This window comes from Festucalex cinctus, chromosome 10, assembly GCF_051991245.1.
Source record: "Festucalex cinctus isolate MCC-2025b chromosome 10, RoL_Fcin_1.0, whole genome shotgun sequence".
NCBI lineage: Eukaryota > Metazoa > Chordata > Actinopteri > Syngnathiformes > Syngnathidae > Festucalex > Festucalex cinctus.
In genome coordinates, this window is record NC_135420.1 from 2,871,430 (window position 1) to 2,896,432 (window position 25,003).

The 25,003-nt window shown below is 39.6% G+C and overlaps 1 protein-coding gene across 3 annotated transcripts in view; it reads right to left on the reverse strand.

The window, feature by feature from the left end:
- kifap3a (kinesin-associated protein 3a) overlaps positions 1 to 11,107 on the reverse strand; it is a 292,502-nt gene extending 281,395 nt beyond the window's left edge. The window contains exon 1 of one of the 3 annotated variants that reach the window (XM_077534647.1): positions 10,838 to 11,087. In XM_077534647.1, the coding sequence (XP_077390773.1) occupies positions 10,838 to 10,878 (41 nt within the window). In that variant the 5' untranslated portion in view covers positions 10,879 to 11,087. Of the gene's footprint in view, positions 1 to 10,837 lie in introns of all 3 variants that reach the window. The other 2 variants (XM_077534648.1, XM_077534649.1) reach the window with 2 other exon arrangements.
- Positions 11,108 to 25,003: the final 13,896 nt, after the last annotated feature.

Here is a 25,003-nt window from a genome sequence, read left to right on the forward strand (position 1 = left end):
GTTGGGGTACTGGCATATTGGAAGCAAAATTTCTTTGAAAATGGCATAATAAACGTTTACATGTAGAATATTTTTTTTGCCAGTGTGTGTCAAGCTCAACGGGTTTTGGTGATTGTTAAGACCTGCAAAAATCAGCGTCCTTTTTTATTTTTAGGCAATGAGTTGCCCTGATTGATATTTTTTGTAAAAGTGTATATATACATCATCGCTCGTTGTACTCATTGCACAATGTTACTTTTATTGTCCAAAGGGGCAATCAAAAATGAATAAAACAAAATGGAAACGTACATACGTTTGGATCGGTGTGAAGCCAGTGAACAATTTGAGTGGTGGAAACTAAAAGAATATTCAGAAATGACTTAGTCATCACACTTAGAATGAGTTTAAATTTTTTTGTACAAAATACCGTATGTGGTTTTTTTTTTTTTATATAAGCCTCAAGGGCTAGGTGGCGCTGTATTTATAACTGAATGTTGTCATCGAGATACCTTCAGGCCTTGATTATAAGCATACATGTCAAGTGTGGGATTTTTTTTGGAGCATGTACCGTGGAGTTATTAAGCATATCCTTCATTCACGATATTGCTTTTAATGTGCACAGAGGCTATCAAAAATAAATAAAAATATATATATGTTTGGATAAGTCTGATGCCAGTGAACATTTTGAGTGGTGGAAACTAAAAGAATATTCATAAATGACTTAGTTATCACACTCAGAATGAGTTGACATTTTTTGTACAAAATACCGTATGTGGGGTATTTTTTTTTTTATGCCTCAAGGGCTAGGTGGCGCTGCATATATAACTGAATGTTGTCATAGAGATAGCTTCAGGCCTTGACGATAAACATACATGTCAAGTTTGGGATTTTTTGGAGCATGTACCGGGGAGTTATTAAGCATATCCTTTTTCAGTGCGAAACACAAATTTTGATGCCCCGCCTTCATCATATAGTATTTCGAAAGGTCAAGATTTTTCCCCCTGTCGTTGGCTCAGGACTTGACATGGTCCAGGTCAAGTCTTAACTCAGTCAGATGAAACGTGTAGGAGAAGTGGGCAAAAGTCTGCCCCCTGTGAATGTGCAAAAATTGTCAAAAATGGGACATTCAAAAATTCGTAGCTCACTTCCTGTTCATTTTAGCATATGGGTCCAAGAGACTTTTTTGTAGGTCTTGGGCTCCCTCATACACCTAAAAATATTCGTCGTTCTTGCTTAAACGTACAACCGGGGCTGCTTCGTTAAAAACTTCTAGGGGGCGCTATTGAGTCATTTTTGTAAAAATAGCACAATCAACAATAAAATATTGCTAATTTTACCAGGCCAGATGTGTGTGCCAAGTTTCATGAGTTTCTGTGCATGTTTAGACCCTCAAAACTGGCGTTATTTTCTTGGCGAACAGCGCTTAGCCACACCCACAGCAATTCGCGAAAACTCACAAACTTCGTGTTGTGACATCATGAAGGCCGAAACCCTCATCTGAGCAAATATGAGGTAGGTCCAGTTAACGTGTTTGGAGAAAAACGTAGAAGAAAATTCGTAAGAAAAAAAATTGCCACTAGGTGGCGCTATCAGTTAGATGAAATATAAGTCAGTAGATGTCTTTAGGGCTGGACTCTCATCAAATGTGTGAAATTTTGAGAAGATAGGATCATCTCGGTCAAGTTAATGCAGCTTTTATTGTCACGAAAAATCTTCAGACTTTGCGTCACCGTAGCGGCCACGCCCTTTGGCGAAAAGTTACAATATTCGGTGTGGGGCATGATCAACATCTTAAGGCTTTTCTGACCAATTTTCAAATGGATCCCTTCAACAAGCTCAGCACAGTAGCTAAAAACGTAAAGTATGACATTTATTGTAACCACTAGGTGGCGCTATATGTATAACTGAATTTTATCATATAGATGTTTTCAGGCCGTGACTATTACGTTGCCTGAGAAGTTTGAGATTTTTTGGAGCTTGAACATGGGAGTTATTAAGCATTTGCTCTTTCTGGACAAATGAAATTTTAAAGGCAATATTTGATGCCCCGCCCCCGTCATATAGTATTTCAAAAAGGCAAGATGTTTTGCCCAGTTGTTCTCTCAGGTCTTGAGATGATAAATGCCAAGTTTGAAGTCAATTGGATGAAAAATGTTTGCAAAGGGGGAAAAAGCATGACCACAGTGAATGTGCCAAAATAGGCCAAAATTGGACATAAAAAAATTCATAGCTCACTTCCTATACATTTTAGCTACATGGTCCCAATATACTTTTTTGTGCGTCTCGGGGTGCTACACGTGCCTGCCAATTTTTGTTGCTCTAGCTCAAACGTGCCGGGCTTGGTTTTTATTTTTCTACGCTAGGGGGCGCTATCGAGTCGCATTGTTATGACGACTTAATAATATCAAATTTTTCGCCGGGCCTGAGGAGTGTGCAAAGTTCGGTGAGTTTTCGTGAATGTTTAGGTACCCAAAATCGCGATCGTTTGCGGAGAATAAAGAAGAAGAAGAAGAAGAAGAAGAAGAAGGACTAGAGCTGCGAGCAGCTATAAAGGGCCCTCGCAGCCCGGGCCACATTGGGGTCCTTGCACGTTGGGGTACTTGCACGTTGGGGTACTGGCACGTTGGGGTACTGGCACGTTGGGGTACTGGCATATTGGAAGCAAAATTTCTTTGAAAATGGCATAATAAACGTTTACATGTAGAATATTTTTTTGCCAGTGTGTGTGTCAAGCTCAACGGGTTTTGGTGATTGTTAAGACCTGCAAAAATCAGCGTCCTTTTTTATTTTTAGGCAATGAGTTGCCCTGATTGGTATTTTTTTGAAAAGGTGTATATACACATCATCGCTCGTTGTACTCATTGCACAATGTTACTTTTATTGTCCAAAGGGGCAATCAAAAATGAATAAAACAAAATGGAAACGTACATACGTTTGGATCGGTGTGAAGCCAGTGAACAATTTGAGTGGTGGAAACTAAAAGAATATTCATAAATGACTTAGTTATCACACTTAGAATGATTGTACATTTTTTGTACAAAATACCGTATGTGGGGTATTTTTTATTTTTTTTTATATAAGCCTCAAGGGCTAGGTGGCGCTGTATTTATAACTGAATGTTGTCATAGAGATACCTTCAGGCCTTGATTATAAGCATACATGTCAAGTGTGGGATTTTTTTTGGAGCATGTACCGTGGAGTTATTAAGCATATCCTTCATTCACGATATTGCTTTTAATGTCCATAGGGGCTATCAAAAATAAATAAAAATATATATATGTTTGGATAAGTCTGATGCCAGTGAACATTTTGAGTGGTGGAAACTAAAAGAATATTCATAAATGACTTAGTTATCACACTTAGAATGAGTTTACATTTTTTGTACAAAATACCGTATGTGGGGTATTTTTTTTTTATGCCTCAAGGGCTAGGTGGCGCTGCATATATAACTGAATGTTGTCATAGAGATAGCTTCAGGCCTTGACGATAAACATACATGTCAAGTTTGGGATTTTTTGGAGCATGTACCGGGGAGTTATTAAGCATATCCTTTTTCAGTGCGAAACACAAATTTTGATGCCCCGCCTTCATCATATAGTATTTCGAAAGGTCAAGATTTTTTCCCCCTGTCGTTGGCTCAGGTCTTGACATGGTCCAGGTCAAGTCTTAACTCAGTCAGATGAAACGTGTAGGAGAAGTGGGCAAAAGTCTGCCCCCTGTGAATGTGCAAAAATCGTCAAAAATGGGACATTCAAAAATTCGTAGCTCACTTCCTGTTCATTTTAGCATATGTGTCCAAGAGACTTTTTTGTAGGTCTTGGGCTCCCTCATACACCTAAAAATATTCGTCGTTCTTGCTTAAACGTACAACCGGGGCTGCTTCGTTAAAAACTTCTAGGGGGCGCTATTGAGTCATTTTTTTAAAAATAGCACAATCAACAATAAAATATTGCTCATTTTACCAGGCCAGATGTGTGTGCCAAGTTTCATGAGTTTCTGTGCATGTTTAGACCCTCAAAACTGGCGTTGTTTTCTTGGCGAACAGCGCTTAGCCACACCCACAGCAATTCACGAAAACTCACAAACTTCGTGTTGTGACATCATGAAGGCAGAAACCCTCATCTGAGCAAATATGAGGTAGGTCCAGTTAACGTGTTTGGAGAAAAACGTAGAAGAAAATTCGTAAGAAAAAAAATTGCCACTAGGTGGCGCTATCAGTTAGATGAAATATAAGTCAGTAGATGTCTTTAGGGCTGGACTCTCATCAAATGTGTGAAATTTTGAGAAGATAGGATCATCTCGGTCAAGTTAATGCAGCTTTTATTTTCACGAAAAATCTTCAGACTTTGCGTCACCGTAGCGGCCACGCCCTTTGGCGAAAAGTTACAATATTCGGTGTGGGGCATGATCAACATCTTAAGGCTTTTCTGACCAATTTTCAAATGGATCCCTTCAACAAGCTCAGCACAGTAGCTAAAAACGTAAAGTATGACATTTATTGTAACCACTAGGTGGCGCTATATGTATAACTGAATTTTATCATCTAGATGTTTTCAGGCCGTGACTATTACGTTGCCTGAGAAGTTTGAGATTTTTTGGAGCTTGAACATGGGAGTTATTAAGCATTTGCTCTTTCTGGACAAATGAAATTTTAAAGGCAATATTTGATGCTCCGCCCCCGTCATATAGTATTATGAAAAGGCAAGATGTTTTACCCAGCTGTTCTCTCAGATCTTGAGATGATAAATGCCAAGTTTGAAGTCAATTGGATGAAAAATGTTTGCAAAGGGGGAAAAAGCATGACCACAGTGAATGTGCTAAAATAGGCCAAAATTGGACATTAAAAAATTCATAGCTCACTTCCTGTACATTTTAGCTACATGGTCCCAATAGACTTTTTTGTGCGTCTCGGGGTGCTACACGTGCCTGCCAATTTTCGTTGCTCTAGCTCAAACGTGCCGGGCTTGGTTATTATTTTTCTACGCTAGGGGGCGCTATAGAGTCGCGTTGTTATGACGCCTTCATAATATCAAATTTTTCGCCGGGCCCGAAGAGTGCGCAAAGTTCGGTGAGTTTTCGTGAATGTTTAGGTACCCAAAATCGCGATCGTTTGCGGAGAATAAAGAAGAAGAAGAGGAAGAATAATAATAATAATAATAATAATAATAATTTTTACAAAAACAATAGGGACCTCGCAGCGGTCGCTGCTCGGGCCCTAATAATAATAATTTTTACAAAAACAATAGGGACCTCGCAGCGGTCGCTGCTCGGGCCCTAATAATAATTTTTACAAAAACAATAGGGACCTCGCAGCGGTCGCTGCTCGGGCCCTAATAACTAGAGCTGCGAGCAGCTATAAAGGGCCCTCACAGCCCGGGCCACGTTGGGGTCCTTGCACGTTGGGGTACTTGCACGTTGGGGTACTGGCACATTGGGGTACTGGCATATTGGAAGCAAAATTTCTTTGAAAATGGCATAATAAACGTTTACATGTAGAATATTTTTTTGCCAGTGTGTGTATCAAGCTCAACGGGTTTTGGTGATTGTTAAGACCTGCAAAAATCAGCGTCCTTTATTTTTAGGCAATGAGTTGCCCTGATTGGTATTTTTTTGTAAAAGTGTATATACACATCATCGCTCGTTGTACTCATTGCACAATGTTTACTTTTATTGTCCAAAGGGGCAATCAAAAATGAATAAAACAAAATGGAAACGTACATACGTTTGGATCGGTGTGAAGCCAGTGAACAATTTGAGTGGTGGAAACTAAAAGAATATTCATAAATGACTTAGTTATCACACTTAGAATGAGTGTACATTTTTTGTACAAAATACCGTATGTGGGGTATTTTTTTAAATTTTTTTATATAAGCCTCAACGGCTAGGTGGCGCTGTATTTATAACTGAATGTTGTCATAGAGATACCTTCAGGCCTTGATTATAAGCATACATGTCAAGTGTGGGATATTTTTTTGGAGCATGTACTGTGGAGTTATTAAGCATATCCTTCATTCACGATATTGCTTTTAATGTCCATAGAGGCTATCAAAAATAAATAAAAATATATATATGTTTGGATAAGTCTGATGCCAGTGAACATTTTGAGTGGTGGAAACTAAAAGAATATTCATAAATGACTTCGTTATCACACTTAGAATGAGTTTACATTTTTTGTACAAAATACCGTATGTGGGGTATTTTTTTTTCATGCCTCAAGGGCTAGGTGGCGCTGCATATATAACTGAATGTTGTCATAGAGATAACTTCAGGCCTTGACGATAAACATACATGTCAAGTTTGGGATTTTTTGGAGCATGTACCGGGGAGTTATCAAGCATATCCTTTTTCATTGCGAAACACAAATTTTGATGCCCCGCCCTCATCATATAGTATTTCGAAAAGTCAAAATTTTTCCCCCTGTCGTTGGCTCAGGTCTTGACATGGTCCAGGCCAAGTCTTAACTCAGTCGGATGAAACGTGTAGGAGAGGTGGGCAAAAGTCTGCCCCCTGTGAATGTGCAAAAATCGTCAAAAATGGGACATTCAAAAATTCGTAGCTCACTTCCTGTTCATTTTAGCATATGGGTACAAGAGACTTTTTTGTAGGTCTTGGGCTCCCTCATACACCTGAAAATATTCGTCGTTCTTGCTTAAACGTACAACCGGGGCTGCTTCGTTAAAAATTTCGAGGGGGCGCTATTGAGTCATTTTTGTAAAAATAGCACAATCAACAATACCAGGCCAGATGTGTGTGCCAAGTTTCAGGAGTTTCTGTGCATGTTTAGACCCTCAAAACTGGCGTTGTTTTCTTGGCGAACAGCGCTTAGCCACGCCCACAGCAATTCGCGAAAACTCACAAACTTCGTGTTGTGACATCATGAAGGCCGAAACCCTCATCTGAGCAAATATGAGGTAGGTCCAGTTAACGTGTTTGGAGAAAAACGTAGAAGAAAATTCGTAAGAAAAAAAATTGCCACTAGGTGGCGCTATCAGTTAGATGAAATGTAAGTTAGTAGATGTCTTTAGAGCTGGACTCTCATCAAATGTGTGAAATTTTGAGAAGATAGGATCATCTCGGTCAAGTTAATGCAGCTTTTATTGTCACGAAAAATCTTCAGACTTTGCGTCACCGTAGCGGCCACGCCCTTTGGCGAAAAGTTACAATATTCGGTGTGGGGCATCATCAACATCTTAAGGCTTTTCTGACCAATTTTCAACTGGATCCCTTCAACGAGCTCAGCACAGTAGCTAAAAACGTAAAGTATGACATTTATTGTAACCACTAGGTGGCGCTATATGTATAACTGAATTTTGTCATATAGATGTTTTCAGGCCGTGACTATTACGTTGCCTGAGAAGTTTGAGATTTTTTGGAGCTTATACATGGGAGTTATTCAGCATTTGCTCTTTCTGGAAAAATGAAATTTTAAAGGCAATATTTGATGCCCCGCCCCCGTCATATAGTATTTCGAAAAGGCAAGACTTTTTGCCCAGCTGTTCTCTTAGGTCTTGAGATGATAAATACCAAGTTTGAAGTCAATGGGATGAAAAATGTTTGCATAGGGGGAAAAAGCATGACCACAGTGAATGTGACAAAATCGGCCAAAATTGGACATTAAAAAATTCATAGCTCACTTCCTGTACATTTTAGCTACATGGTCCCAATAGACTTTTTTGTGCGTCTCGGGGTGCTACACGTGCCTGCCAATTTTCGTTGCTCTAGCTCAAACGTGCCGGGCTTGGTTTTTATTTTTCTATGCTAGGGGGCGCTATAGAGTCGCGTTGTTATAACGACTTCATAATATCAAATTTTTCGCCGGACCTGAGGAGTGTGCAAAGTTCGGTGAGTTTTCGTGAATATTTAGGTACCCAAAATCGCGATTGTTTGCGGAGAATAATAATAATAATAATAATTTTTACAAAAACAATAGGGACCTCGCAGCGGTCGCTGCTCGGGCCCTAATAATTCGAACGAAAAACAATAGGGACCTCGCAGCAGTCGCTGCTCGGGCCCTAATAATAATAATAATAATAATAATTTTTACAAAAACAATAGGGACCTCGCAGCGGTCGCAACTCGGGCCCTAATACTAATAATAATAATAATAATTTTTACAAAAACAATAGGGACCTCGCAGCGGTCGCTGCTCGGGCCCTAATAAACCTACGTAGTTTGTTATTAAGCACATTAAGAGGCTCTAAAACGATTTTAGACGCAATCTGATAAACAATATCAGCATAATCAATAATGGGCAAAATAAGTTGCACAATCAATTTTTTCACAATATTAAATGTGAAGCAATGCCTCGAACGAAACTAAACCAAAACAAAATTGACTTTGTTCAAAATATGTTCAATATGTGATATTTGAAAGTTAGTGTTGAATCAACCCAAACTCCCAAATATTTACATTTATCAAATTTTTGAAGAGGTCTACCATCATTATATGTCAAAAATAAATCATTAACGCCACTACTATGTTTTTGTCTTACACAAAAGAGCATTGCATATGTTTTAGTTTGGTTAAGTAACAGTCTATTTTCAAAAAGCCAAGTCTGACAAATGTTTAAAAAGTGTTTTGAGGAAAAGAGCTCACATTATTACATGAAAGGTAGGGGTGTTAAAAAAAATCGATTCGGCGATATATCGCGATACTACATCGCGCGATTCTCGAATCGATTCAAAAAGGGCAGAATCGATTTTTTTTTTTTTTTTTTTTTTTTTTTTTTTTTTTTTTTTAGGATTCAAAACCTTGAGCATGGAAGAATGTTATATGAACGGAACATTAAGCCTTAATATTTTATTTTAATGCTGTTCAAACATGAAACAGATTACAACCTCTATAAGACTGAAATTTCAGATAAATAAATAATACATTTTCATATAAATCTTACACTCTACAAGCTTACTGATTAGTATTTTCTAAATTTGAATGAAAAAAAATCGCAACAATCGACTTATAAATTCGTATCGGGATTAATCGGTATCGAATCGAATCGTGACCTTTGAATCGTGATACGAATCGAATCGTCAGGTACTAGGCAATTCACACCCCTAATGAAAGGTATCACGTTTTAACAATTATTACGTTAAATCGTGAAACTTAACATGTAAAAACTTGAAAATTATCAGTTAAAACTATGAACTTATGTAAAAACATTAACATTATCGTAAAAATGTTAAAATAATCTCGTAAAAGAAACGTGAAAGGACACCGGAATTTCCTAAGCGATTTTATTTTGGAATACGTTGACATCATTTCCCGTCTTCACAGTTGAGGCGTCTCGACAGGAGAGCCTGCACCGGAAGCGACCTCCCAGTAGAGGTCTGCAGCTCGGTACTCTTGCTGTGACTGGACAGCAGAAGAAAAAACACTTGTGACTCCTAGTGGCGACTTCTTTGACTACAATTTGTCATTTCTACAGGTACAAATCGTGAAAATACTTTCTACAGGTACAATTTTTTTTTTTTTTTTTTTTTTTACACGTACAATTTTTTTTATACGTACAAATTTTTATTTACGTCCAATTTTTTTTTATACGTACACATTTTTTTTTTAGGTCCAATTTTTTTTAACGTACATTTTTTTTTAAGTACACCTTTTCTATTTTTTCTATTTTACGGGTACACATTTTGTTTACAGGTACTTTTTTTTTACGCACAATTTTTTTTATGTAAATTTTTTTTACGTACATTTGTTTTTTTTACGCACATTTTTTTTTGTTTTGTTTTTTTACAGGTACAAATCACGCCTTTTACAAATAAAAATTTCTACAGGTACACTTTTTTTTTTTACGAGTTACTTTTGCACCATATTTAACTCCATAGATGTCAGCCGGAAGGGTCTATATGCCACGGAGGCGGCGGGACTTGCTCGTGTCACACACTTGCGCTGGTTTCGGTTGCTGTTTGTGACGTGTGGGCCGTGTCCCGGTGCTTGCACTTCCACCCTTATGCCACTTGGCTGCATGTGTGCAGTGGATCTGTCTCAGTTCTCCGAAGCATTTCAGAGAGCTGAGACCCCCTGCACACTCGCGAGTCGCGCCCATCGATAGGAGGGCGCGGTTGCGGGACACAGGGATGGGAGTGCAAGTGTTGGGACGCGGCCTGCGTGTCGTGGCAGTGGCCGGAAATGGCGTGGTCGTGTGACTTAAACTTTTACATATTTATGGAGAGTCTTGTTTTATTCAATAATTTCAAACACCTTGAAAATTGATCGTCTCCCTGACACAGACTCGTTAGTGTCAGTGCTTTTATAGCTTTTCATGATTTTATGGTCTGATGTCAATTTTGTAAATGCAGCACCCTGACGCTTGTTTTGAAGATGAATTCAACTGAAATCGCAACATTTATCCATCCACGAATATCTGCTGCAAAAAATTTAAACTAAGGTCTTGTGTGGGGGTGTGCGTGTGTGTGTTAAATTTTAAAATCAAACAGCAACATAATGAGCCACTTTTGATATATTCGATTGCCAATTCAAAATATAAATAAATTATCATTCTCATAAGTATCGCATTTTGAATGTAATTGGCTACCTCAAGATGGCACAGGCTAGTTTGTATTTTTAATGTGTTATTTTTTAATGTGTTTCTTTACATGAAACCGGTCCGTCGCCAAACGGTAGGGACTGCTTTAGTCCATAATGATCGGTGATCATGGGGCAGGTTTACGATAGCATTAATGCCAATAATCTTTTCAGCGTCCCGTTACACTTAAAATGCCCTACGATGTGATGGGCTCGCTTTTAGATGAAGGTGGCTTCGATGTTGCAGTTGCGCTGAGGAACACGCTGCTAGATTATGCATCAGCGTTCCTAACAGGGCTAACAGCTTTGAAGCTAACAAAGCAGCAGTTACCTTTTAAGATACCGCGGATCCCCAGAATGCAAGCTGTCCATTTTTCGATGCGAAAACAATGTCCGGGTATATTCCACCAGCAAGAATGTGAAATTACGTTTTTGATTTATTAGACGTTACGACTTCGACTCAGAAGCACAACCTCCAGCCCGAAGAAGGACTGTGGGTGGGACGTCACATTATCTGATCACGTGGGCAATATGTTATTCGTTTCCTTTAAACGACTGGGAATGGACAATTGATATATATATATGACTGGATAGCCGATATCTCAAGACTTATCAGGTCGCGATGCCGCCATATTACTCCTCCCACGAAACGTTTCTCGGCATACGATCCTATACATTTACAGGATCGAAATTGGATAATAGTCGAGACAGTACTTCGTATAAATAGCATGATTTATGGTGTTTTAAATTTTAAACATAAACAAGCGGACTTAAGACATTTTACAACTTACTTTAAATATATAAATTATATGCTTAATGATGTTTAGTACAGGAGTCAACTTGTATGTACATATATATATATATATATATATATATATATTAATCAAAGAATTATAACGGTAATTCAAAAAAAGACGCCTCTGCCAAATCTAATATTGGAGTCTAAGGAACTGAGCAATAAAGCAGCACATACCGTCCACTTTTTTTTCTTTTTTTTTTTAACTGTGGGAGTCATACAATGGCCGCCCTGTGACTTCAACGGCTTTCATTGCGTGTATGGGCTAGCGGCTATCCGGTCGTATATACAAGTCAGTGTAATGGACTATATGCACAAAGTGCATCCGCATTCGACGTATTAATTAATTTATTTATTTATTTTCACCCACTCACACACGTGGCCTACTTCTTGTAGGCCACATACATGGGCCTCTCCCAGTCGGAGGATCGAACCCACGCCAACCGGCACCAAAGGCAAGTGACGGTTCACTCCTCCACCTGGAGCCCCGCATTCGACGTGCACCCAAGCTTCCGGTGCGGGTGACTTCAGCGGAACCAAGCAGAACGCACTCTAAAGCCTGGTTTATACTTCTGCGTTTGCTCTTGCGTTAATGACCGACGTAGATCACATGATCTACGCGCGTCATGAATTTGAAGCAGTGGGTAACATCATGCTGAAAGGCCCCGGTGCAAAAACATTTTTTGAGCCACCTATCCCCGATCTAAAGTCTAATTTATGCCTCCACGTTTGCTCTCGCGTCGATGAGCGCCATCGATAACATGATCGACGCGAGCCATGAATTTTAAGTGCTGCGTCGCTCGTGGCCGGCCGACGTGCACACGTCGCCAATCCTTGGACGCACGTCGATGGCGGGGCGTCGCTCGCTTCTGATTGGTCCATTCGATGGCGTTTTTTCTTTTTTTTCTCTCTCTCTCTCCCCGCCCCCCGCCCAGATAGTTTCCGTGGAGGCAACTGGCCGCGCAAATCGACTTCCCTGCTCGGAGACCACGGCTGTGCATGTGGATATGTGCCTGGGACGAGAGGCGGAAAACAACAATAACAAAAAAAAAAAAAAAAAAAAAAAAAAAACTGTGTTCGCTAAGCGCACGGCTGTTGTGTTTTGGCGAGTTTACGGCCGACACCGGTGCAAATTGGCAATAATTAATTGCCACGGTGATGAACTTACTCTCCCCCCGGCTTTGTTTCGTGTTTCTGAATTAAATTGAACTTCCTGAATCCGTCATAAAATGCAGAAGAATCGCCACTCTGTGGCGGCCCAGCCATAGTGACAGCGGAACTTGGTGTGAAACTCCAGCAGACACCGATGTGTATTGCGCACAAGTCGGAAGGCAAACGCACGAGCGGAGCTCCAACGTGACGCCTCGACGCGAGCCTCTCGCAGAAGCATACTGAGGCCTTAACACTCAAACAAGCCACCCCCCCCCCCCCCCCCCCCCCCCAACACACACGCACGCTTGAGAGAAGCGCTTCTTATTGTGGAGATAGGTTTTAGGACCTGGAAGAAGATTTCAGTGGTTGGCGCTGGGGCTGGGCATTAAAGGTGAGGAAGGGAGTGGTGTTAGGAGGATCCCACATTGATTGCAGGTGTGCATTTGACTAACAAGACAAGGACACCAAACAATTTGCACAGTGCTCAGGACTTTTGTGTGCTATATTGACTGCAATGAACACTTGAGTGGGCTAACTGAAGCAAAAGAATTCAGCAAGATGGTAATATATTGTATTTAATTTATTGTGAAGTTTATTATTTTAAGTGATATTGTGGACTGATAATTTTGGTTTTATTTTAGCCTACAGACAATGTAATGATCAAGAAGCAAAGTACTATTCTTTGAGGGAGTAGGCTATTGTCCAACCAGAAGGTATGACTTTTTAATAATTAATAAGATTTTTTATTTTTTTTTTAATTTACACTATATGACAAATATGTCTTTGTAGGAGTGCACAAACAAGAGTTGTGTCACTGTTTTTTTCCCCGATTACATTTATTTCATGGGCCTTTTTATTGATTTTCTCTTTTTACCAAGGATATTTTTTATCTAGATTTAGTAAAGGTTTTATTGGGAAAAGTGCAATATTATAGTGGCTGGTATCTAGCGTGACGTGAAGTGGTTGCTGTGAAAACCTTTTTAAGTAGTGATTGTTTAGAGTGAGTTTTACTTTTTGTGATTTGATACGGCTACATTGTTTTATATCTTTGCCCGTTGCCTTTGCTGGCACTTTCTTTTGTAATAAAAGACTGTACTTTCTATATAAGCCTCCCATCCTGGTTATTCGGAACAAACCTGTGTTTGGTGTGGTGCAATTTAACCCTTGTGCCTTGGAATCAGTGACACCCTCTAAGAGTACATTTTAGCCAAATAAGTAATTCTACTTTGAGGTGTGATAACTAAGTCAATTTTTAACATTTTTTTTTATTTCAACCACTCAAAATGTTAATTGGCATCAGAACTATCCATACATATGAAGTTTTTTTTTTTTTTATGTATTCCCCCCTCTTAGGACAATACAAGCCCAAAGAATGGACTATGAAGAAAACGAACTGTGCTGTATACATGTATAAAAAATAAATAAAAAATTAATACTTCATATGACATAATTAGAGCTTCGAATAAGGCAATAAGTTATAACAACAATTTTTTCAATGCATGCCAAATTTTTTGACAATGGCAATTTAACTCAGAACACCCTCTAAGAGTACATTTTAGCCAAATAAGTAATTCTACTTTGAGGTGTGATAACTAAGTCAATTTTTAACATTTTTTTTTATTTCAACCACTCAAAATGTTCATTGGCATCAGAACTATCCATACATATGAAGTTTTTTTTTTTTTTTATGTATTCCCCCCTCTTAGGACAATACAAGCCCAAAGAATGGACTATGAAGAAAACGAACTGTGCTGTATACATGTATAAAAAATAAATAAAAAATTAATACTTCATATGACATAATTAGAGCTTCGAATAAGGCAATAAGTTATAACAACAATTTTTTCAATGCATGCCAAATTTTTTGACAATGGCAATTTAACTCAGAACACCCTCGAAGAGTACATTTTAGCCAAATAAGTAATTCTACTTTGAGGTGTGATAACTAAGTCAATTTTTAACATTTTTTTTTATTTCAACCACTCAAAATGTTCATTGGCATCAGAACTATCCATACATATGAAGTTTTTTTTTTTTTTTTATGTATTCCCCCCTCTTAGGACAATACAAGCCCAAAGAATGGACTATGAAGAAAACGAACTGTGCTGTATACATGTATAAAAAATAAATAAAAAACTAGAGCTGCGAGCAGCTATAAAGGGCCCTCGCAACCCGTGCCACGTTGGGGTATTTGCACGTCGGGGTACTGGCACGTTAGGGTACTGTTTCATAAGAAACCGTCTAAATTGTAAATGTTTTGCCATGCTTTTTGTGTTTGTTCACATTGCTATGGAATGCTTTGTCGAGGTATTCGGCTGATAGGTATGCCTCCCAATATTCACACATCTAGTTGAATCATATAAAAAAAAAAAATTCTTTGCAAACAATGCATCGCTACAGCAAAGGCGTGCCACGTTGGGGTACTTGCACGTCGGGGTACTGGCACGTTGGGGTACTGTCAAATAGGACAAGGACCATCTAAAATGTTTTTGACAAGCCTTGTGTGTGCAAAGTTTAATCAAAACGCAAAATATGGTGCGCAATTCCCAAAATAAATTCAAAATGGCGGACTTCCTTTTAGGTTTAGCATACGGCTACAGAATACTTTTTGTAGGTCTTAAGCTAATAGGTATGCCTCCCAGTTTTCACAAATCTAGGTCAAGTCATCTTTAGTTGTGTATCGCTTGAATCATACAATTGGAAATGCTCCATAAAAATGCATAGAGGGCGCTATTGAGCACAACGTTGGGTTACTTGCACGTCAGGGTACTGGCACGTTGGGGTACTGTTACATGGAACAAGGACCATTTAAAATGTTAGTTTTTTCCATGCCTTGTCTGTGCAAAGTTTAATGAAGAAGGCCAAAAATTATGTATAATTCCCAAAATAAAATCAAAATAGCGGACTTCCTCTTTGGTTTGGCAAATGGCTACATAATACTTTTTTGTAGGTCTAGCATAATCATACAATCGGAAATGCTTCATAAAAAGGTCTAGAGGGCGCTATTTATTTCAAATTGCACAATAAATCTCTGAAAATTCATGTTCATGACAAGTCTGATGTGTTTGCAAAGTTCCATGAGTTTTCATGTGTATAAAAAAAAAAAGCAGCACTTGACAAACAATGCATTGCTATGGCAACAGCGTGTTACAAAATAAAAAACTTTCGATTACTTTGCATCTTAAACATCTTAAGATGAAACACACCAAGTTTGAAGACAGTCGGATAAATTTTGTAGGAGGGGTTCGTTAAAATATGACCCCTGAAAGTTTTTCCTTGCCCGGTTGGAGGGTTAGATCAGGGGATGTCGCAACTTGTTTGTGGTTAAGTGCTACAGAAGTAAATGTGTCTTAACAACCTCATGATTGAATGTGTTTTCAATTCTCTAGGATGTGATTGGATTGTATCAATTAAATGTTCTTATAACTGATTCAGTGAGTAGTAAAAATAGTGTGTCAAGTATAATGACATGAAATATAAGGAATACAAAAAACAAAACAAGAACCCTCTAAATTACACATTTTGTTCCAGGCTTTATGTGCGTGCATAGTTTGAGTATACACCTAGGTTTAGGCCAGGAGTGTTCAAACCTTTTGCAAAGAGGGCCGGGTATGGTAAGGTGAGAATGTGTGGGGCCTAATCAACCATTTAGTTTAGCCTGACATAATTTTTTTACATGCATATGTAAATATATATATGTGGACAAATGTGTACATATGTCTACAAATTTTTGTAGCTCGAGCTGCTTCGTCCAACTGGGAACGCTGCATTAAGAAGGATTTTTTTTTCCTTTGCCAACAGTGCATGCCACGACAACAGCGTGCGACGAAATAAAAAGCTTTCAATAACTTTTCATCGTCAACATCTTAAGATGAATCACACCAAGTTTGAAGATGATCGGATAAACTCTGTAGGAGGAGTTCGTTAAAATAAGACCCCTATGAAATGGCCAAAAAAATGGCAACATGTTCCAAAGTAAATCAAAATGGCAGACTTCCTGTTAGGTTTAGCATATGGTTCAAAAAGAGTTTTTTGTACCTCGAGGGCTGTTACATATGTCTTCAAAATTTGGTCACTCTAGGTGAAACGTACAGCCGGAAATGCTTCATTAAGTAAAAATTTTGAAATGCAAAATTTGATGCCCTGCCTCTGGCGGACTTCCTGTTAGGTTTAGCATATGGCACCAACAGGCTTTTTTGTAGATCATAGTCTGTTACATATGTGTACCAATTTTCGTAGCTCTAGATTAAACGTATAACCGGCAATACTTCAGATGAAACATGCCAAAGAATGAAGACAATCTGATAAGTTTTGTAGAAAATATGAGGCCTATAAAAGGCCCCCAAAAAATGGCTACAAATAGCAAAGTAAATCAAAATGCCGGACTTCCTGTTTGGCTTAGCATATGGTTCTAAAAGACTTTTTTGTACATCGTGGGCTCTTATGTATGCCTCCAAATTATCATAGCGCTAGGTGAAAGGTACAACCGGGAATGCTTCGTTAAAGAGGAGTTTTTTAGCTCAAAAAGTGATGCCCGGCCCTTGCGGGACTTCCTGTTGGGTTTAGCACAAAGCAGCAAGAGACTTTTTTTTGTACATCGTGGGCTGTTACATATGTCTACAAATTTTCGTAGCTCTAGCTGCTTCGTACAACTGAGAATTCTTCATTAAGAAGAATTTTTTTCCTTTGCAAACAAGTGCATGCCACGACAACAGCGTGCAGCGAAATAAAAAGCTTTCAATAACTTTTCATCTTCAACATCTTAAGATGAATCACACCAAGTTTGAAGATGATCGGATAAACTCTGTAAGAGGAGTTCGTTAAAATAGGACCCCTATGAAATGGCCAAAAAAATGGGAACACGTTCCAAAGTAAATCAAAATGGTGGACTTTCTGTTAGGTTTAGCATATGGTTCAAAAAGAGTTTTTTGTACCTTGAGGGCTGTTACATATGTCTTTAAATTTTGGTAACTCTAGGTGAAACGTACAGCCGGGAATGCTTCATTAAGTAAGAATTTTGAAACTCCAAATTTGATGCCCCGCCTCTGGCGGACTTCCTGTTGGGTTTAGCATATGGCACCAACAGACTTTTTTGTAGGTCATAGTCTGTTACATATGTGTACCAATTTTCGTAGCTCTAGGTTAAACATACAACCGGCAATACTACGTTTAGTAAGAGTTTTGAAACTCTAAATTTGATGCCCCACCGCCGTCATATAGTATGTCGAAAACTTTAGATTTTTTACCATGGTGTTGTCCCAGGTCTTGAGATGGTACATCCCAAGTTTGAAGTCAATTGGATTAACCGTGTAGGAGAAGCAGGCAAAAGTATGACCCCTGTAAATGTGCAAAAATTGGCCAAAATTGGACATTTAAATACTCATATCTCACTTCCTGTCTATTTTAGGGTACACACATCAAAGAGGTTTTTGTTCATCTGGATGTGCTACAGGTGCCACACAATTTTCATAGCCGTCGGACAATCGTAGCGGGCCAGGGATCTGTTTAACCTATGTAGGTGGCGCTATGGAGCCATTTTTCTGTTATCACCTATGGAGACTTTAAAATATCAAATTTTTCGCCAGGCCTGACGTGTGTGTAAAGTTTGGTGAGTTTTCGTTCACGTTTAGTGTCTCAAAAATGTGATTGTTTGCGGAAAAGAATAATAACAAATAAAAAGAAGAAGAATAATAAGAATTCCTTGAAAAACAATAGGGACCTCGCAGCGGTCGCTGCTCGGGCCCTAATTAATACTTCATATGACATAATTAGAGCTTCGAATAAGGCAATAAGTTATAACAACAATTTTTTCAATGCATGCCAAATTTTTTGACAATGGCAATTTAACTCAGAACACCCTCGAAGAGTACATTTTAGCCAAATAAGTAATTCTACTTTGAGGTGTGATAACTAAGTCATTTTTTAACATTTTTTTTTCTTTCAACCACCCAAAATGTTCATTGGCATCAAAACTATGCATAAATATAGTATATTTATTTATTATTATTATTTCCCCCCGCCATAGGACAACAGAAGCCAAATAATAGATTATGAAGAAAATTAACTGTGTTGTATATATGTATAATAAAGAAATAAATTTGAATCTTTCATATGACATAGTTAGAGCATCAGGCAACACGGTAGCTTTGATAGAAAACTTTGGGGAAAAAAGTACTTTTTGTGGGGCTCCGGAGCGGCACCGGGACCCTCCGTGACTTTAGCCGCAAATTGTGTTTGATTTTCGGGTACAGGAAGGCCAGATTTACACCCCCGTATCCGGCGTCGCACTTCAACGAGCCACGTATCTCTTGTGCTCACGGTTCCAGATATGTGTCAGATATGTGTCATTTTCCCCGTAGGACGTACGGTTCCGGACAAATAACGGAAAGAAAAAGCTCCATTACACCGATCCGTCCGTTTACTTTACCCGGAAATCGTGTGTGTTTTTCGGATAAATTTACACCGCCTGTATCCAATTGTATCCGGCGAACGGAAGTCAACACAGCGACGAGCTACATACCGTTGGGAAGCTACACGGCCCCCGCGGCATTCCAGGACGTGCTCATATGTTCGTTTATGTTTATTTTGTAGAAGTACTTACTTGCCAACTTGCATTTGCAGCTTTTTGTGTCTCCGATCGCCGTTCTTTTCCTTAGATCCAGGAAGCTCATGTCTCGTGCACGTTAGCCTCTTAGCACGTTAGCACATTGTTGTGAATACAAACTAGCCGAATAAAAATCGAAGCTTAGCACTTTCACACGTAGAAATGCAACGGCCAGATAAGATAACCGACGAGGAATTCATCTCGACAACCGTTACATGTTACACTTCATAAGTTGAAAAAAAACAACGTTTTTTTTGTTTTGTCTTATCCCTTCTGCTTATTGTTTTCACCGATCCATGCTCCTTGCCATGTTTTGAAGAATGCACGAAGGGAAATACGTCACCTCCACGTTGCACGCACGTTTGGCCACAATGGCACGCCTGCCCCCTGCAGCCTTGGCAGAGCAAATGTCAATGCTCGGCTGTTCAAAATGGATGATCGAACTGTGCATGCGTGTGGAATATGCACGCTATTAATTCTGAAGTTCTGAAGTGAAGAAAGAGAAAAAAAAAATTAAATAACAGCCTTCACACACTGAGGAAAACCGCTGTATTGCAACGACGCCCACCTCTAACAGTGGCTCATTTTGGGGACATAACAACGGCAAAGAGCATTGCCATTCGACCCCTCCCACTAGGGAACGTGCTTCCCACGTCCATGCAGACAAACAAACAGCATATCCCAACACGAAACATAAGTCAATAGCTCGCAATACCTTTTTCTGCACAAAAATATAAGTGGCGCGCGTGTACGCGCATCCACGAACACGCACGCGCGCCCACTAACGTGCACGCGCATCCACTAACATCCTGTCGAATGCACAATCAGTAAAAAGCACGAAGAAATAAGTCTGTGTGGAATATGGCGTGCTGGAATCAGTGCGGCGTTTGCAAGGAAAATCATTAATTGGCCTCTACCGCCACCTGGTGGATTTGGGGTGCGAAATCTTTCTCATGGCCATGGCACCGTCGAGGAATGTCCATAGAAGGATTTCATGCAGAAATCACGGAAATTGCAATAAAATACATGCAGTGTCCAATCGGTCCAAAAATGTCACTTATAATGTACATTAATGTTACGCGGTTGGCTAACGCCGATTCCAGGGATATTATAATAGTTATCTCCCTCATGCAATGGCTGAGAAATGTTGGCACGCTCGCATTTTGACGGTCCCCCAGTTTTCCAAAGCCGTGGCTCATTTTTTTTTTTTTTGTTTTTTTTTTTTGTTTTCCCCCTGCACAATCAACTCCTAATTTACATATTTGGCTAAGCAAATGGCACAAGGGTTAATCGAGAGTACTAAGTGGCTGTTTTTAATCACTACATTATTGTCACCAAAGTCTTTTGCATGGCCTCCAGTTTTAATATTGTGACATTTATATTGAACATTAAAAACACCATAAAAATGTTCCAATACATTATATTCTGTTTTAAAACTTTTAAATCTGTTTGAATATATGCAAAATTATCATTATGGCACCAAAAAACAATTAAGTAATTTGCCATAGATTTGAATCCCACTAATAACAAAAATAAGTTGCTGCTCAGTCATTACCTTGCGAGCCGCACTCAGAAAAGTCCTTTATGACACTCCTCAGGTCCAAACTTGTATTTGTCATTAAAACACCTGTTTCCTTGTTTATTGTATCTGGGGATTGGTCCAATGGGCCTGGGCCAATTGATATATTATACAGTAGCCTCTAGCTTTTTGCATTGGTGTCAAATTCATCCCCTGATAGGCGGCGGGGAAGCTGCCTTTTGACCGCTGGGAGAAACGGGACATGGCTGGAGGGCCAATGTCGCTTCTCCAATGGTGCTCGCTTTGAGGATTTTTAGCTTTTAAGGTCATGTTTTGTTTTTTGTCTTTTTTTTTTTTTTTTTTTTTTTTTTTTTTTTTTGCAAAGCATGATGGCGATGATGGCACGCACAGACGTGCGACCACTCCCCCCCCCAAACTCGCATCACGTCATCGAGACTCATCGTGACTGACAGATGCCGAAGTCCATCCATCCATCCATCCATCCATCTTCTCCCGCTTTTCCGAGGTCGGGTCGTGGGGGCAGCAGCTTTTGGAGGGAAACCCAGACTTCCCTCTCCCCAGACACTTCAACCAGCTCCACTGGCTGGATCTCAAGGCGTTCCCAGAGACAGTCGTTTCCGAGAGACATAGTCTCTCCAGCGTGTCCTGGGTCCCGCCAGTAAGACATGCTAGGAACACCTCTCCAGGGAGGCGACCAGTAGGCATCCAACCACATGCCCGAGCCACCTCAGCTGGCTCCTCTCAACGCGGAGGAGCAGCGGCTCGACACTGACTCCCTCCCGGATGACCGAGCTTCTCACCCTATCTCTAAGGGAGAGCCCGGACAACCTGCGGAGGAAACTCATTTCGGCCGCTTGTATCCGGGATCTTGTTCTTTCGGTCACGACCCACAGCTCGTGACCATAAGTGAGGGTGGGAACGTAGATCGACCGGTAAATCGCCTTTTGGCTCAGCTCTTTCTTCACCACAATGGACCGATACAGAGTCCGCATCACTGCGGACGCTGCACCGATCCGCCTGCCGTTCTCCCTCTCCATCCTACCCTCGCTCGTGAACAAGACCCCAAGATACTTGAACTCCACTTGGGAGGAGCGGGCACGCCACCCTTTTCCGACTGAGGACCTTGATCTCGAATTTGGTGCTGATCTTCATCCCAACCACTTCACACTCGGCTGCGAACCGCTCCAGTGAGAATTGGAGATCCTGGCTTGAGGAAGCCAACAGCACCACATTATCTGCAAAAAGCAGAGATGCAATGCTGAGGCCACCAAACCGGATCCCCTCAACACCTCGGCTGCACCTAGAACTTCTGTCCATAAAAGTTATGAACAGAATCGGTGACAAAGGGCAACCTTGGCGGAGTCCAACCCTCACGAGAAACGAATCTGACTTCCTGCCAGCAATGCGGATCAGAATCTGACAACGGTCGTACAGGGACCAAACAGCCCGTAGATGCCGAAGTAATTAAATGAATATTTCCAGCTCCCACAGCGTGACTGACCTTCCGAAATCTATTTCCAAAATAACTTGTTTTCCCCCTGTTTTTATTATCTTTCTTTGTTTCGTCTTCTGTCATGGGCCCCTGCACAGTCTGGGCCCCGGTGCAACGCACCGGCTGCACCGACAATATTTACGCCACCGATTTGAAGTACCGCGTAGCTCGTGGCCGGGTGCAGTGCACACGTCGCAAATTCTTGAACGCCGTAGATGGCGGGAAGTAGCTCGCTCCTGATTGGTCCTTTCGATGGCGTACTCTGTTTTTTTTTTTTTTCTTTTTCTCTCTCCCTGCCCCCCGCCCAAATACTATAGTTTCCGTGAAGGCAACTGTGGATGTTTCTCAATATGCATTCTTGTCCGTACTTACGTCCTTGTGGTGTCTTGAAACGTCAGTCACACGCCAAGTACTGTTCCAATGGGGAACTGCACAAATGCTATTTTTAGACCGCAAGGCCACATGACTTCAGCAGCTCAAGGCAGAAGGAGGTCAAGAAGATGCTCGCTTACTGACAAGCCACGCAAATAGTGCTTGTTTTGTTTTTGTTTATCTCCGAAAAAACATGGTGAGTAAACACAGCTGTGATGGAACTTGCAGAAACCACTCCAGACACTACAACCGTCCACATATGAAGGATGTATTCTTTATTTGTTTCCCAAAGCCAAAAATTCAGAGTCACAAATGTAAACGGTGATCAACTTGTGCGGACGTGCAAAAGAGCAGTTTAACACCAGCGAAGTGAAGCCTTTCACCTTCATATGGAGTAAACATGTTGTTGGGGGACATGCATGCATGCATGCTGACAATCCTGCCCTCGCCGGCCACCGCGTGCCGAAGAGGAAAGTGATTGTCTTTATTTTTATGTTTTTTTGTTTTTTGTTTCGCGTTTGGCACTACCCCGACTGCCGGCGAACAATAATGAATGACGAGGAAAAATGCTAAAATAGCGTTGCTACTGTTGTACGGACCTGTATTGCTTACCGCCTGTTTTATTATTTTTTTATTTATTTTTTGCCTTTCGTGCAGCTGTGACATGTATGAAAATTTATATGTAGGCCGTTTCTGAATTAAGGAAACAGGTTTATACGCGGGAAGGATATAATAATGGAAAGAATTGAGGTTTAGCGGGTGCTGTTGGTTGTGCCCAAGAGACACACCCCCACACACGCGCGCACACACACCCCACACATACACAAAAATGCAATAAAAATGTACCCCCAACAACTATCAAAGACGTAAGACAACCAGATATGGCATATGGCATGGATATGACAGGTCATATGGTAGTAAAGGAAGGATAGCTTGTTGAAACTGGAGAGTGTCCGTTGCGTAGGACGATGTGTTGAGGGGGAGAAAAAAAAAAAAAACGTAAAAAAAAATAAAAAATATCTGTGGATCAGGTGGTCTCTTTTCCTCGTCTGTTTCAGCCCTCTACACGCAAGCCATCTTTTAAATTGAACATTAGCTCTTTGACTGCCAAAAACGTTTGACGTATGCTAAAATCCCAATGAATGCCGCCATAAATGTTAACTGACGTTTACTAAGTTTTTTTTTTTTCTCTCTCTCTCTCTCTCTCTCTCTCTCAATGGGCAGTGCAACGTCTTGTGCACCACTGCCTGCTCAATGAGTTGTGGAATCAAAAACACCCACTAACTATGCCAGCAGATGGCAGCATTGTATCTTTTTTTTTCAATGGGCTCATGGTATGTGAAATTACAATGAAACATGAGTGATATGATGAAATTGAACGTTTTCAAGGATGACATGAATTATCAAGGCCTTTGTCACATTAAATCTAATTCACAGAGCGTCAATAAACAAAAAAATATCTAAGTCACTGTTGTGTAAAAAATGTATCTTTTCAATGTCACTCAAATTTTTAAATGGTGATTACTAAAGAACGGAATAAGGTAGAAATATACTTTGGTAACACTTTATAATAACTACCCGTTATAACTAGTTAATAGACCATTAGTAAACTGTTAATGAGTTATTAATGACTTATTAAATGTTTGTTAACTGTTTGTTAAGGTTTTAAAATGATGTCTATAAATAGTAAAAATTTTATTTTTAAACTGTTAGTTATTGAGCTCTAAATGACTTGTTAACTGTATAGTAATTATTCATAACTATATTTTATAAATTAGTAATACATCGTTAACAAGCTATTAGAAAATTACTTACTAATGACTTGATAAGTATTACTTCATAGTTTGTATAGTTTATTGGGACGTTATTATAAAGTTGCCACTATTCCTCATTTATTACGTGTTAGTAAATGTGGAGTAGTTGCAACTTTAGAATAACGTCCCAATAACATAAATAGAGTAATAACTAATATTTAAGTTGTAGATTAACTCACTTCTTTACAGCAGTTGTTAATAGTTTGTTAACCATCTACTAATACTATACCAGTGAAACTTTGTAGAGGAGCAAATGAGTGGAAAAAGTTCAATGGGACGGAAAATTGATATTTAGGCATGGTAAGGCATAGTAATTTTATATTTTAAATTTCACCTTCAAATTCTGTACTTTCAACTTGTTCCACCTGTTTGTTGTTTGACAAAGTTTCATAGTTATTAGTAGATGGTTAACATCTACTATGTAAAGAATTAGCTAATATATAAGTTAAATATTAGTAAGTAGTAGGGGTGTTAAAAAAAAAAAATCGATTCGGCAATATATCGCGATACTACATCGCGTGATTCTCGAATCGATTCAATAATCGGCAGAATCGATTTTTTTTTTTTTTTTAGGATTCACACCTTGAGCATGGAAGAATGTTATATGAACGGAACATTAAGCCTTAATATTTTATTTTAATGCTGTTCAAACATGAAACAGATTACAACCTCTATAAGACTGAAATTTCAGATAAATAAATAATACATTTTCATATAAATCTTACAC